Source organism: Juglans microcarpa x Juglans regia, chromosome 1S, assembly GCF_004785595.1.
Source record: "Juglans microcarpa x Juglans regia isolate MS1-56 chromosome 1S, Jm3101_v1.0, whole genome shotgun sequence".
NCBI lineage: Eukaryota > Viridiplantae > Streptophyta > Magnoliopsida > Fagales > Juglandaceae > Juglans > Juglans microcarpa x Juglans regia.
In genome coordinates, this window is record NC_054595.1 from 27,210,761 (window position 1) to 27,225,198 (window position 14,438).

The 14,438-nt window shown below is 37.9% G+C and overlaps 2 protein-coding genes across 2 annotated transcripts; one reads left to right on the forward strand and one right to left on the reverse strand.

The window, feature by feature from the left end:
- The first annotated feature begins 583 nt into the window (after positions 1 to 583).
- Positions 584 to 2,515, forward strand: LOC121245338 (transcription factor TCP9-like). Its single transcript, XM_041143520.1, has one exon. The coding sequence runs from the start codon at positions 1,063 to 1,065 to the stop codon at positions 2,092 to 2,094; it is 1,032 nt and encodes a 343-aa protein (XP_040999454.1). The 5' UTR covers positions 584 to 1,062; the 3' UTR covers positions 2,095 to 2,515.
- Positions 2,516 to 3,417: 902 nt separating this feature from the next.
- LOC121245167 (phospholipase D beta 2-like) lies at positions 3,418 to 13,106 on the reverse strand. Its single transcript, XM_041143453.1, has 10 exons — positions 10,884 to 13,106; positions 10,328 to 10,444; positions 9,508 to 9,702; positions 7,796 to 8,044; positions 7,586 to 7,654; positions 7,332 to 7,479; positions 6,583 to 6,731; positions 5,600 to 5,776; positions 5,168 to 5,365; positions 3,418 to 4,020 (listed from the first exon to the last, which is right to left on the reverse strand). The coding sequence occupies exons 1-10, from the start codon at positions 12,540 to 12,542 to the stop codon at positions 3,727 to 3,729; spliced, it is 3,255 nt and encodes a 1,084-aa protein (XP_040999387.1). The 5' UTR covers positions 12,543 to 13,106; the 3' UTR covers positions 3,418 to 3,726.
- Between the last annotated feature and the right edge of the window lie 1,332 nt (positions 13,107 to 14,438).

Below are 14,438 nucleotides of genomic sequence, written 5' to 3' on the forward strand. Positions count from 1 at the left end.
AAGGGACATAAGTGAAAGATAGAAGTGTCAAACAAAGATAATGATCATTCATGTTCATTTGCTTATAGCGGCTTTTAAGATATAATAGATATGTATTAATATTAGTTGTAAAAAAAAAAAAAATCTGAAATTCAAAACTCAAATAATAATCTTTAATCATAATCTCAAATAATAAAAAATTTCTGAAATTCCAAACTGCTTGTGAGTACGAGGGACAAAAGAGGGTGGGAGCGAGCTTTAATTGAAGTAGGGATTCAATTAATAACGAGTTGCGAGTATGCGACTAAATTAACTACCCCGAAGAGCAGGAAGGCCACAAATAAGAATATATATTTTTTTAGATATCCCAGCTATTAGTTTAGTTGGAATTTTGCTTGGCCGGCTGAATACGGAACGCTAGTTCTCTCTACTTTAACACTGCAATGACTCACGTTTGAACTCCTCAATACAATGATTCAGAGCCAAAAAAAAGTTATGAATTTACCTTTCTGATTAGCAAACTATATGCATATGAATGGTGCCATGCAAAAGACGAAGCAAATTAGCTACAACACAATAACATAAAATATAAGAAAAATTAGGCTCATTGGCGTCATCACGACCTTTGACCCAAGCCGAACAGACGAACATGTGAAGAGGGAGCCACCACGTGTCGTCGTTGGTGGGTCCAACCACCTGCATGATCTGCAATTGCCCAAGATTGCAGCCACCAGGCCATCTCTCTCTCCGTCTATTCCCATTTCCCCTTTAATATATACAGGGGGTTCTCTAATATTGTTTACAACGTACGTGTTAGCGAGTAGCGAGCAGAATAAGGATTCGTCTCTCGACTCTCTTCCCTCTCTCGCGGTCTCTAGTCTAGTCCCCGTGTTCTCCTTCGTTTTCGACGTACGTAGATAAATAGACATAGGACGATATTCTTTGTACTTCACCGAGAAAGTTCCCGAACCTTTACGCAGAAAACATTTTACTTTCTTGGAATTTCAGTGTTTTTCTTTCTGAATTCTGCTTGTTCTTTTCTGAGTTTTGGTGGTAGGTGTTGGTTCTCTCCGAACTCCAAATATGGCTGCCGTTCGGGAACAAGAGCTTCAAAAAGATAAAGCTACAAGAGCTGTTGGTTTTGAAGTCAACGGTGGGCGAGAAGTGGAACTAAGTAACCACTACGGGAAAGAGGGACCCACCAGCAACACCACATCCACATCGCCGAAAGAAGAGCCGGGAACGGAGGAGACGCCAATTGGGATGCAGGTGATACCGGTGTCCGTGCACGTTCCGGCAGGTGTAACGATGCAGACGGACAGCAAAGCGGTTATGGATCAACCGACTGTGCCGAAGCGACCCTCGACGAAGGACCGTCACACGAAAGTGGAGGGTCGCGGACGGAGGATCCGGATGCCCGCCGTCTGCGCGGCTCGGATCTTTCAGTTGACGCGGGAACTTGGCCACAAGTCAGACGGAGAGACCATCCGGTGGCTCTTAGAACACGCCGAGCCGGCCATAATCGCCGCAACGGGTACCGGAACCATCCCCGCCATCGCTCTCTCCGTCAATGGGACCCTCAAAATCCCCACCGCAGCCGCACCCAACAGCGTCGACCCAGCGGTTGAGAAGAAACGCAAACGACCCTCTAGCAGCGACTACATAGATATAAACGACCGCGTTTCGGTCTCGTCAGGTCTCGCCCCAATAACCACCACGCAACAACAAAAAGTGCAAACGGTCGTCCCCATGTGGGCTATACCCTCCAACGCCGTCGTTCCGGCCACATTCATCATGGTCCCGCCTATGGCCTCCATTACCGGACCTTCGAACCAGCCTCACATATTTACATTCCCAGCCACGGCGACGCCTCTGATAAACATTTCGGCGAGGCCCATATCGTCATTCGTCTCCTCCGAGGCCAATACACCCGCGACAATTCAAATCCAAGCCAACTCAGCAGCTTCGTGTTCAAGCTCGGCCACTGCCATTTCGAGCAACACAGCCGGTACGAGTACAACAATTACTTCAACCACTCGGATGCTGAGGGACTTTTCGCTGGAGATTTACGAAAAACGGGAGCTTCCGTTTCTATCTCGGCCTTCCAAGGACTGAAGGTCACTGCTGCGTCGGAGCTCTTTCCAGCGTTCGTGGAGTCGCCCGTGGGCGCGTGAGGGAATCGCATGTTTGAGTTAGGTGACGGCACGTGTGAAGTGGAGACCACGTGTCCAGTGGGATCAAACCAAGAAGAGGTGCTGTTCCGTGTACTGTGCATGGAGAGTGTGAGCCGGGTCCACCTGACATCATTCATGTGAATGTGAGGGGGTGAGCTCGGGTCCCAAGGGTGCGGGGTTGGGTGGGCCCTACGGGACCGTCTTTCCTTGCTTCTCCCCAATGCGTTCTTTGCGGTCGCTGGGTCCCTACATGTGTTCATGTGTTTACGGGTTTGGCGGTCTGATCGTGACAGGTGGCGTGATGTTTTAGGTCTTAGATTCGACCACGTGTCGATTATTCAGCTTCAAACTGTGGGCCGCAGTTTCATGTGACTGTGGGGTCCATGTGACGTGGCTTTGATGGGGCCGTCTGATGCACCATGGTTCTTTCGTACGGAAATTGGAAATGACAATGTGATGACGTATTTTCGTTGCATTTTTTTATTTTATTTTATTTTATTTTATAAAGGAGGTGGGAGATTCGAACCAGTTTCCATTCGAAGAACGTAGTCATATGCTATCATGTCATGAGATTCTTGACAATCAGTTGCGGAAATTGTATCATTTTCATTTTCTCTCATTCGAAGTCAAATCACCATTTTCCCTCCGTCTTAAAGCCAATATGATCCGAATGAGGGTTGTTAAAAAGAGCTATAATGCTTTAATTTGCTATAATGTGTAGTGTAGAGGTTGTTTAATTTGTTATAATCTGGAGAAGGTCATTTGTTTTTTTTTTTTTTTTTTTTTTTCATACATTCTTTTATACCCTAAAACATTTTTTTTTTAAAAAAATTCATAATATCATTAAAAAATATTTTTTTAATCACTAAATCAAAAAAATTAATCCAAAAATTTTTTTTTTTGGGAATAAACTAAGAGGGTAAATTGTGGTAGTCATGAAAATGAAATTTAGGATAGAAGGACAATTTTAATACGTGAAGAAGAGAGAGAGAGCAACTGTCGTTGGACAAAGGTTTGCCCCTAAACACAAACCTTTTGGTCTTAGTTTATTTTTATAGATGAGATGAGATGAATTTTATTTTCACAAATGAGATTAGATAAATTAAAATTAAAGTTAAAAATTAAATAAAATATTATTAGAAATTTTTTTAATATTTTTTTTATTTTAAGATTTAAAAAAGTTGAATTGTTTATTTTATTTTAAATGAAAATTTAAGAAATATGTAATGATTAGATAAGATAAAATAAATTGAGAGAAATTATAAAAACAAACGTAGACCAGAGTCCTTTATGTATAACTACAAACGGTTTCAAGGTGTTCTGAACACATACAAAAACCTCTCACGTTTTTGTGTTCGTTTTTTTGGGTTGGTTGATATCAGCAGTATCTGTCCGATGTGATTACTTACAATGAAAAATCCAATAACTGTACAGACCAATTATGAAAACTGTACCAAACAGCAAATGGTGCAATAAAATTTACTGTGATTTCAGACAGACATAGGAAAAATACATGTCAGAAGTGTACTCGCTTGTACTGTATATTTGGTAGTAGGAGGAGGCAGTATTCTGCTCAGATCGTCAGATTCTCCTGAATGCCAAGAAATGAACCGACTATATTTCCTCCTACATCTGGGAAAGATTCAGAGCCGGGAAGGGGCCTCACCTTGCCCTTTCGATCAACTTCAACTGGGTACTTCAATAGGTGGCTCCTCATCTCTGTCACCTCATCTGCGGCAAATTGTTTCCAGTTCTTTTCGCCCAGTGTTCTAACTCTTCTCACACATTCGATAGACTCTGGTTGTCTGAAGCAGTCCTCGGTGCCTCCAATATGCTCTGCCCATAATGACATCCTGTATCCATAAATCTACACAACACATATTCACATACGAATCAGCAGGTCAGTTTCTGTGAATATGGTCGAGGTATCTGACATGCGGAAAATAGTGATAGAACAGTAAGCATCCAGCATAGAATAAAGCAGTTGTCTTTGTTTATATCCCTTGAGACTTGTACAAATAGTAGTGGTGCTGGAGTACCTACAAAGATGCTCGTAGCGTTTTCACTATTTTTGTGCCAATACCATCTTTCCTGGCAACGACACTATTCTTCTGTATTCAGTCCAGTCTTGAAAATCTTTCCTTTTTTTTTTTTAATGATGGTGAGGAATCTGAGAGACCATGCAATGTCTTTTACCTGAATCATCTCAGGCCTGTGTAACCTACCAACATCACGTGGATTGGATAAAATATTAAATTTTTACAAATATGGTGTGGCCTATAGAAATTGTTTTTATCCAAGAATTCGAATCCGAGACCGAGAGAGTATACCCCTAAGACCAAGGCCCTTATCACTGAGCCAACCCCAAGGACTTGATCTAGGAAATCTACGAATACCTTTACTAAAACCAAAAAAGTCCATTCCACTGAACTGCCTAATTAGAAATTCTAAAAAACAAGTGAATGTGTACTTTAGGGCATATGTATCACTTGATCATTGTGGCTTAATGAATCTGGAGCGTTTTAATTGAAAGTTCAATATCACAACTGAACCTTTCAATGTGTACCGATGAAGGTTGTCTTAACAAGGAAACATCTGAGACATGTCTTATAGTTTAATATACTATTGCAATATGCACTTCCTTAGAAAATCAGATCACACCGTACAGAATGAAGCTTGCTTGACTGGCATTTTGGATGTAGAACTTTTGGCTTTCCTCTAGATCTTATAACCATGTGAAGATGGGACTTGAAGCAGTACACCAAAATGCTAAACTTTCATTTAACAGGCTAATATCTAAATAATGGGCAAAAACTCACTCCTATTCCCAATAAATTAGAAAATTTGAGTCATTACTGTTTTGTTTTCAGAGAATTTCCAATTCCATTCAACTGCAAATGACATGCCAGAGCAAAACATAACATATTGGGACTAGGATACCACATTAAAAAAAATGATTCAGAGAATTTCCAATTCCATTCCAAAGCCTTGAATAGATCCTTGAGTAAAATTACCTGTCCATGCGGATTAGAAATTTTTCTTGCCCAGGTATGATGAGGTTGATATGCTCCCATCGCGATCTCAGTGTCCCTTGCGCCCTCCATGGAGCGTTGGTTGATGTTTGCAGAACCCAATATTACATATTCATCATCAACTATCATGCCCTTTGAATGAACATATATCATAAATCGTCGGTTTTTTTGACTCAGTGCCTGGGAACATAAAGATAGAACACATATATAGTTACAAACTTACACTTACTTCGTAAAGAGCAAATCTAAGGAACCAGAGGAACTAAATAACGAGTCTTTAAAGTTCAAAAGAATATCTAGAGTTTGAACCTGATCCAGTCAAAAATTTAAGCAAGATAACACACACACACACACAACATCCCACAGAATCTGGCTTAAGAATTAATCACTTCCAGAAGAAAAGAGTCAAGACACCTGAGGAGTGTTAGCTGCAGTATGACTCCCAGATGAAGTGGCGTCATATCCATCTATGGCCTCACGATTTCCAAGACAGAAGAAGTTCAGATAATCTTGTGGTGAAAATGCTCCCTCAAGCCCAACTTCCACCAAAGCATTGTAGATGGTTTCATACATCATTTGCATTGTTTTATGCTACAATGATTAATAATAATAACTCCAGATCAATAAAACGCACTTGTCAGCCATAGAAAAATGCTATAGATGTTAGTATATATTGGGTGATATTGCTGTCCAGATCATTGAGTTTGATATTAAAAATGATGAGTCCATTGGAGTAAAGGTAAGAAGAAATTACTTCAACTTTTGCCACAAAATAATGAAGCTTTTTATATTGGAATTCTACATATTTTAAAACTGAGTCATAGAATCCAGGAATAAAAAATTTGATGCTCAAGAGTGGAACTTACAAATTCTAGAACCTTTTGTTGTGTATAAGTTGAAGCACTCAAGCCACATTTTGTGCCAAAAAAAAAAAAGAAAAGAAAAATATGGTAACAAATCTAAGAATGACTTGCGGGGAGAAAAACTACAGTTTGAAGGCCTATTAGGTATTTTTATTATAAAAAAAGAACCTCTAGTATGGAATTTACAGAAACCAATGAAAAGGCTTCTTTTCACCATGAACTTCTTTTCACATTTACAAAGAGACAAAAAAAAAAAACCTTCGTATTGAAAGAGAACAAGAATTTATTTTCACCATAAAAGTCACTCAAAGTCGATTTTGTAGAATTTCTGCATATGGAGGATCTTCTGGAAAAGGTTTTCACTTCAAGGCACTTCTTTGATAAAAGATGGGATAATGAAATAGAGAAGGAAAAAAATGCAAAAAGGGTTATCTCGAGGCACCTATGACATGCAGAACTTTAAAGCAAACAGCATGGTAAAGCCTTTCCTGACTGAACATACTTTCAGTACCAAATTAACTAATTGGACCCTACCTGCCAAAATAGAATTCTTTGAGTAGCAGAACCAGTTGGAACACCTTCTGGCCACATTGGTATAACAATATATGCAGCAAATCTCTCATTTGCTCTAATTTTATTGGCAATCTTAAGGGCAATTTCCATCGGGATCAAATTATTAGCACCTACAGAGAAAGTGTCACCAAATTTTGCATTCAGCAAACATAACAAGATAATGTAACAATAAGACACTTGTTTATTACCACACTTTTCCTGAGAAATTGATAAAAAAAAATATGTAGTTGCTTGAAGTGGTGGAGCAGCTTTAGAGTATTTTGTCAAAAACAGTACATATTTGCATTTGTAACTAGGTGTTCTCTTTCATATACTCCCCGTGTACTTGGGAAACGCTTGTTTACTTGTTTCAATAAAATTCTATTTTACTTATAAAAAAAAGACTATTGAAGCCCATCCCTAACATTTTGTTTTGTTATATGTCAAGACTTCAATGACTTCATAAAGTAAAAGTTTGCTTGAGTGTTCTTATAAGGTGTATCTATTAAGTGAACCTTGAGACAACAATGGAGATAGTAGGTTACTTTCTCTTAAAATCTATCATATGCGCATCCAACTTTTATATGCAACTGTGAACCCAATTTTCAGTGGGTAAATCGGATAGAAAAAATGCATAAAACTTCAACTTTATGTGTGAAATAAAAAATAAATGATCCTCTAAATATCATGGCTATTGACATGATGTATTGTTAAATTTAAAGTTTCCTTACCTACGTCTTTATTTGAAATCCAATTGTATGACGATCCAATGAAATACTGGTTCTCTATATAAATGAAATGCTGCGCAGCACGAATGGCCTTAACATATGCCGTATGTATGCTCATGTCAATCAGAACATTCTTCCCACACATCAGGTTCTGTTACAATAAAGTAATTAATTAATTTCAGGCACAAAAAATGGAGGGGTCATGTAAACTGAAATCATCTTAAAGATAAAATTATTCACTAAGTTTTTCAGCTCACCAAGCTTGTGGCGTCTTTTGGATCCTTTGGGAAACCTCTAACAGAATTTGAATCAATAGAACGAAAAATCTGGATTTGGAAAACCCCAGAGAATGAATAAGATAATTCCATCAATAAGCTATTACCGAAACCAATTGCAAAATCAATATTTATTTTCCTCCAGAGCCAATGCCCTAGGGCAATTTCGACTATTAATTAAGACTATCTGACCTGAACATGCCAAGTTTCTGGATCATTCTCACTGGTGCAAGGAGCATCAGAGAGTCCAACAATGTCTGGAATTCTTTCTAGCCGAAGCAAGGAATCATCGTATGACATTTTGAGTTTCTTAATCCCATGGGGTTTCGAAGCCTTAAGCCAGCGGTCCTCGAAGTTGATCAGAACATCATATGCCGCTGGACCATCAATTTTAGAGTGCAAGTCATGCCATGGCTCTCGTGGACAACCAGCAATGTTACCCTGTTGTGGTATTAAAAGAATGATACTGATTACTTTCAAAGGCCTCTACATATTATCATGGTAATTACTCGGCCATTTATCTGAAATGCGTTTAATTTGCTCGTACACATGGTTTGATTTCGAGTCATTCTTTTAGGAGTTCTTGCTTTTTTTTTTTGGGGGGGGGGGGGAGGGTGGGAAGCCTAGGTAATCAACTCCACTATGTATTATACTTTTGTGTCTATGGCTGATGTAGGATAAGCTTAAGAAGAAACCATAGGATCTACATTTACTTCCGAAACTTAGCCTCGTTTGTTTTCGTAGATGAGATAAGATTAAAATTAAAAAGTTGAATAAAATATTGTTAGAATATATTTTTTAATATTATTTTTGTTTTGGGATTTGAAAAAGTTGACTTGTTTATTTTATTTTGTATAGGAATTTGGGAAAGTTGTAATAATTAGATAAGATGAGTTGAGATGAACTGTGAAAACAAACGAAGCTTAGTGTACCTCAAAATGTCTCCTCAAGAACTAACAAATATGGACAGCGTTTTTTTTTTTTTTTTATAAGTCAAATATGGACAGCGTTATCGCATCATACAGTCCGAAACACACTACATCTCAACTTCTTGCACAGATTATGGCAGGCCCAAACCATATTGGCCTATACTCCAAAAGGACTAGTCAATGATACAATTAGAGTCTCATTGGAACCTTATAAAGAGTAAGAATTTTTCCTTCCCAAGTAATGTGAGATCTCATTCACTACCTACCCTTATCCTTATCATATGGGGTATTACAATCTCCCCCCTTAAATTCCCAACGACCTCATCGGGCTTGTCCGTTGTAGGTGACATGACTCAAGTCCCACACTTCTAGTTGGGATAGGCTCTAATATCATTTGTAACGCCCAATGGAAGGCCCAAACCATATGACTTATACTCCAAAAGGACAAGTCAATGATACAATTGGAGTTTCATTGAAACTTTATAAAGAGCAAGAACTTTTCATTCCCAACCAATGTAGGATCTCATTCACCACCTACTCTTATCCTTATCATATGGAGTATCATAGACATATATGATCCTCACATCAAAGAGTAGTCCAACTTACCTTTGTGGATAGTATCAGAGAGAGAGAGAGAGAGAGAGAGAGAGAGGGGGGGGGGGGGAAGGGGGGTTATTTGTGCCAAGCAAGCAATATGAATTTTGCTTAACTATGTAATGTAGCTACTATTAGCTATAGATTATTTTTCAATACCTTATTTCTTTAGGCTCTATAGTGCTATAGATTTCAATTGGCTCAATTTCAATGATTTTCTTGTATCGATCTCTAGTTCTTAATTAGGTGCATTCTCTTGTATATGTCCTGTGAGCTTAGTATATGCCTATTTTTTATATTAATAAAATTTGCTTTTACTTTTAAAAAATGTAGCTTCTATTAGTTGTTCAAACACAAGGAAGAATAAGGCTAAGAGATTACCGCATAAGTAGGGTTGTGATAGTCATCCTTATGCATTGTTTGGAGCGTCCGAAATATAGGATGTTGTGGAGTATCATATCGGCCATCACATAAATCAAGTCCTCCAACAAAAGCTATTATTTTCCTCTTATTACTGCCAGCATCAGCATCCACAATTACAGTTTTTTGATGATGTGTATAGATTGTTTCAACTTCCTGATACAAGAAGAAAGAAAAAAAAAATTAAATTTCATAGCGACTGAATATTAATCCAGTTTCAGTCATAGATAAGGACATTTCTATAAGCAACCTCTTTTCTTGTGATCGCATATAAGCTATCTAATGTAATATTTTAAAAATCGATCATGTCGTCCGTTACTAATTATTAATAGCTTAAACAGTACATAAATGGCAATGCAATTGGATTACTCCCTTTTTGATTCTTTGACTCGCCAGAGATGGGTTCAGCTTTAAGCAATCCACCATGCTAAATTCTTATTTAGTTTCTCAACTCACCAAGTCAAACACCTCATAGTGATATTCATTTTTTGGGCACCAATCCTGGGTTAGGGTCATGTAGATACATGGTGGATGCCAAATTTACCAACCATATTAATCACCAATAATGTAGGAGGACAAAATTTTTTCTTTTCCTCCCTTTGGATAGAATGTAGGATGTGGCACTAATTTTTCCAGTAAAACTGAAATCCTCAGGTCCCAACAATATAGGAGTTCTAAACAATGATATAAAAGAACTTTAAAAATGATGCAGAAAATTGTAGAGCATTGCGTCAAGCATGAAAGAGTGCCTAAAAAGGTAAAAAAGACTTTTATATCTTACTCTTTGTTTGATCCAGCTATGTCGCTTTCCAGCAATGCGGGGACAAAGTAGAACTTGCACAGAAGAATTCTTGAAGAAACGGCGAGTTTCCTCATCATGGGTTTGCATGATTCCATCCTGCATATAAACAGGCATACTGAAAAAATATATCTTATAAAGTTTTCTTATTATAATCGAAAACGGCAAGCAATATGTAGAATAGTTTAAGCACATTTTGAGGTGTAATCAAAACATAGAAATCATTGATTATGACAATAAGCTTATCTAGCTCCACCTAAGGACTCAAAACAAAGAAAACAAAAGTATTACGTGAATATAAGCATCAAAATACAACAAAACATGCTATGCTGCCAGCCTGCCATGTAGGATACTTATTTGTAAGACTTAAAATCCAAACTCCAGGTTAGGCCAACATATAGATTGCATTTTAATGATTGCTCTACACTAAAATCTGATAAGAATAACTAAGTTACATGGTTTAATAAGTGAAATCTGGAAACTAGGGTACATGCTACACGGAAATGTCATAAAATGTTTCTGAAGGTAAGTTACTCACTGTTTTGTAACCCAAAATGCTCCTTGATGTAGGGTCATCCCAAATAAGCAGCAGTACCCTTACTCCTTCCCGGGACTTGGCCCTCAAAAGATCCCCTAGTGTGAAATCTGCTTGACCAGCATCCCGTACAAGTCTAACTTTGTGCCACAGGGACCACCCAGTAATGTAAATCAAACGACGGGCTTGACGTATTGAATCAAAAATGTCATGCCAACATTTCCCATGCACATAATACATCCCTTGATCGAGCATCACGTCTGGAAGGGATCCATCTGGAACATGGGCATCTTGATAAAGAGTGACGGTTCCTCCTTTCCTGAGAGGAAAGTATGTTCCAGGAACCCCATCGTAATCAGGGCCTGCCCCCACTCCATGATGGTAACTGCTCAGTTTCTCAATTGGAGTGTACTGAATTGAAAGACTCAAGGTAGCTCCGGGCTTACAAGGCTTCCCACTACCATTCAGGATTGGGTAGGTTCCTTCAACCTTTACCCCTGAATATATCTGTTCCACTGGAATTGCCACAACTCCCATAAGCTGCGACCCCACTACATCGCTGTCTTTAACCGCAAAATGCACCTCAGCTGCGTAATGCGCCACTGGCACATAGAAATGTTGCTTCCAATCAGGATTCTCACTATTGCTAATCACAAAAGTCCTCCCAATTACAGCATTTGATACTGAAATTGAAACATAAGGATCACTGGTGATCTTATTATTCATGTGGCCTTCAATTTTGTTGCTCATGTTCACTGGTAATTTCGCAAACATATCCCCCAAAGTCTTATGGAACAAGTCCATATTCGGAAGGTTTTGTGCACGATAAATCCAAATATCTAAATTCCCATGTAAAAGCAACACCTTCAATGATCCTTTATTCTGCCGAGGCAAAATCTGCAAGGACTGACCGTGCTGCGACCCATTGAATGAGCCCGAGTGACCATACGCAGAATTTCCAGATGAATCAATCTCACTCGAATAAGACACCTCAGAACTACTTGGAAACGAGTGGTTAGGATATGCGTAAAAGTCCCCTGGCCTACTATCGTACCTCGCACCAGGAGGGGCACTCGTCAATGGTGGCACCGAAGCAGCGGGGGGTGATGCAGGGGCAGTAGGGTGATTATCAGACAAACGCACATTAAGGAAAAGATCATCCAAAGGTGGGTAAGCAGGAGTGTGAGAAGCGCTGGAATAATTTGCACTATCAAGATTCGCGGATGACCCAGTTTCTATAGAACTTGAGCTATCCTGTCGGTGATGATTGGAAAAGCTATTGGCCCGGGAAGGGACTTGGGGTGGGCTTTCGATAGACGGGTATAAGCCGGGTTGTTGGTAATGGTAATGTGAGGAGCCATATTGTAAACTGCTATGGTGTTGAAGGGTTGGTTGTGGAGCATTGTGACAAATCGGAGCAACTGGATATGGGTATGGATAGGGAGGAGGATGGTGGTGATAGTCTAAAGGACCTGAATACGAGGCTGAAGGCGATGGTGGTGGGGGTGGGTATGCATAAGGGTAAGAATGTGCGGAATCATACGGGTATGGATAAGGAGGGACATGATATGGATCTGAATTTGGTGGTTGGTATGGAGGAGGAGGAGGGTATGCATAGGGATTGTGGTTTGGATACGAAGATGACGAACCAGAATTATCCATTAACAGACACTAAATTTTGATTCTTAATGATGATAATTGAATGAAGACTTGATCATGAATATTAGTTACGCAACACTGTTATAGAACATATCAGATGGAATTGTTTCAAGGAGAAGTTAATGTGTGTGTAGGACTTGAATTAAAAGATATATTGACAGCATGCAAAGCTGTTTAGCAAGTAAACCAACAAAAAAAGACAGAAATAGACCGGGATCAACTTTTGGGGATTATAGATACATGGAAAAATTTGTATATTTGAGGAAAATAGCAAAGATACAGAGAGGATCAAATGGAATTTGATTCTCAGAAAATAGAAGGCTCGAGGCTCGGTGACAATGATCAACAAAAAAAAAAAGCGCAGAGGAGAGTTTTGATTAGATAAATGTCAAAGGGGGAATTGGAGATAATACCTTTTGAGGTCTGATTATCGAACGATATGGAAAGAAATTTCCTCTGGAACCTTCAAAGAAGTAAGAACAGGAAAACAGAGTTTCAAAGTCAGAGAGAGAAGAGCGGAACCTGTAACCTGCAAATCTTCTTCGTGTTAACAAACGCGTGCAAGCGCCACAATGACAACCGGTATTTCCAGGTTTCAGCTATCGGTCTTCTCTCTGCGAAACGTCCAGCCACAACAACTACCATTTCAGCCGGTTTTTATTATTTTTTCTCCCACGTCGATTTTTTTAATTAAATATATAAATTAATAATTATATTTACATGTCCGTGAAGCTTCACATATATAAATGACCCAATTTAATTTGTAAAATGAATTGCTTACAAACTAAATTTTGACGAGTTAATATCGTGAACAATATGTGCTATTCGCACCGACTTGTAAATAAAATCAGAGATATAATTTATATAGTTATAAAGTATATAAATCTCATTCACTATTTTAAAATAATAATAAACTAAAATAACATATAAAAAATCGAGATTTTAAAGATGAATTTTACTTTATTATTTTAAATAAGGTATGCATAATTTGTATATTTTAAAACCATATGTAGCATTCCTCTAAAAATATATTATATATATAATCAGCTTAGTTAAATCACCCAAGACCTGCAATTTGATTGGCCGTTATGTTCGACGCGGGTGATGCACGTTATTCTAGTAAATAATTCTCATGATACGTACTATATGTATCATTTATGATATATATATATATATATATATATATATATATTTAGGAAAAAAAGTCAAACACCTTCGAGAAGTTTGAGAAATATTGTATACATGATGACGATGATGCATGCTAGAAGCTGTAGCATCAAAATTTCTTTTGCAGTTTCTAGTAATTAGTTGGTCCATTATTGTAGTGAACAGTAGTTCAGCATAGATTATTATGACGAGAAATTGCTATTAAAAGCCCTTCCGGCTTCTTATGTCATTGCGCAGTACTTGCCGTATAAATTATATATGGTGGCCTGATATCCAATCCTTCTCGAATTAGATGATTTTGTTCAAAACATAAAACAAAGTTAGATGACTTTTTGGGGATTTAATCTGCTGTCGTTTTAAAGTTTGATAAAGGATTCTCTAGCTATACTCATTAATGTCTAATATATATCATGACAATGTGACGAGAGGAAAATAAAAATGTAACAATATTAGATATATATATATATATATATATATATATATATATAGTTTAACTTCCATTGAAAGGGCCGGTTTGTTAAGACGAATATAAATATTAAAATCAATCTATTCTTATTAGTCTTTAGTTTTGAGGATGACTTGGTCATTATTTTACTTGGCATCATAATAGATGTGTTAGAATATTACTCTACACTTTAATTATTTAATTAAATATTCAATTTATCTTTTTTTTATGAAGAGGAAAAAATTGAAGATGTAATGTGTCTACATATGTCCATTTTTGAAACTCCT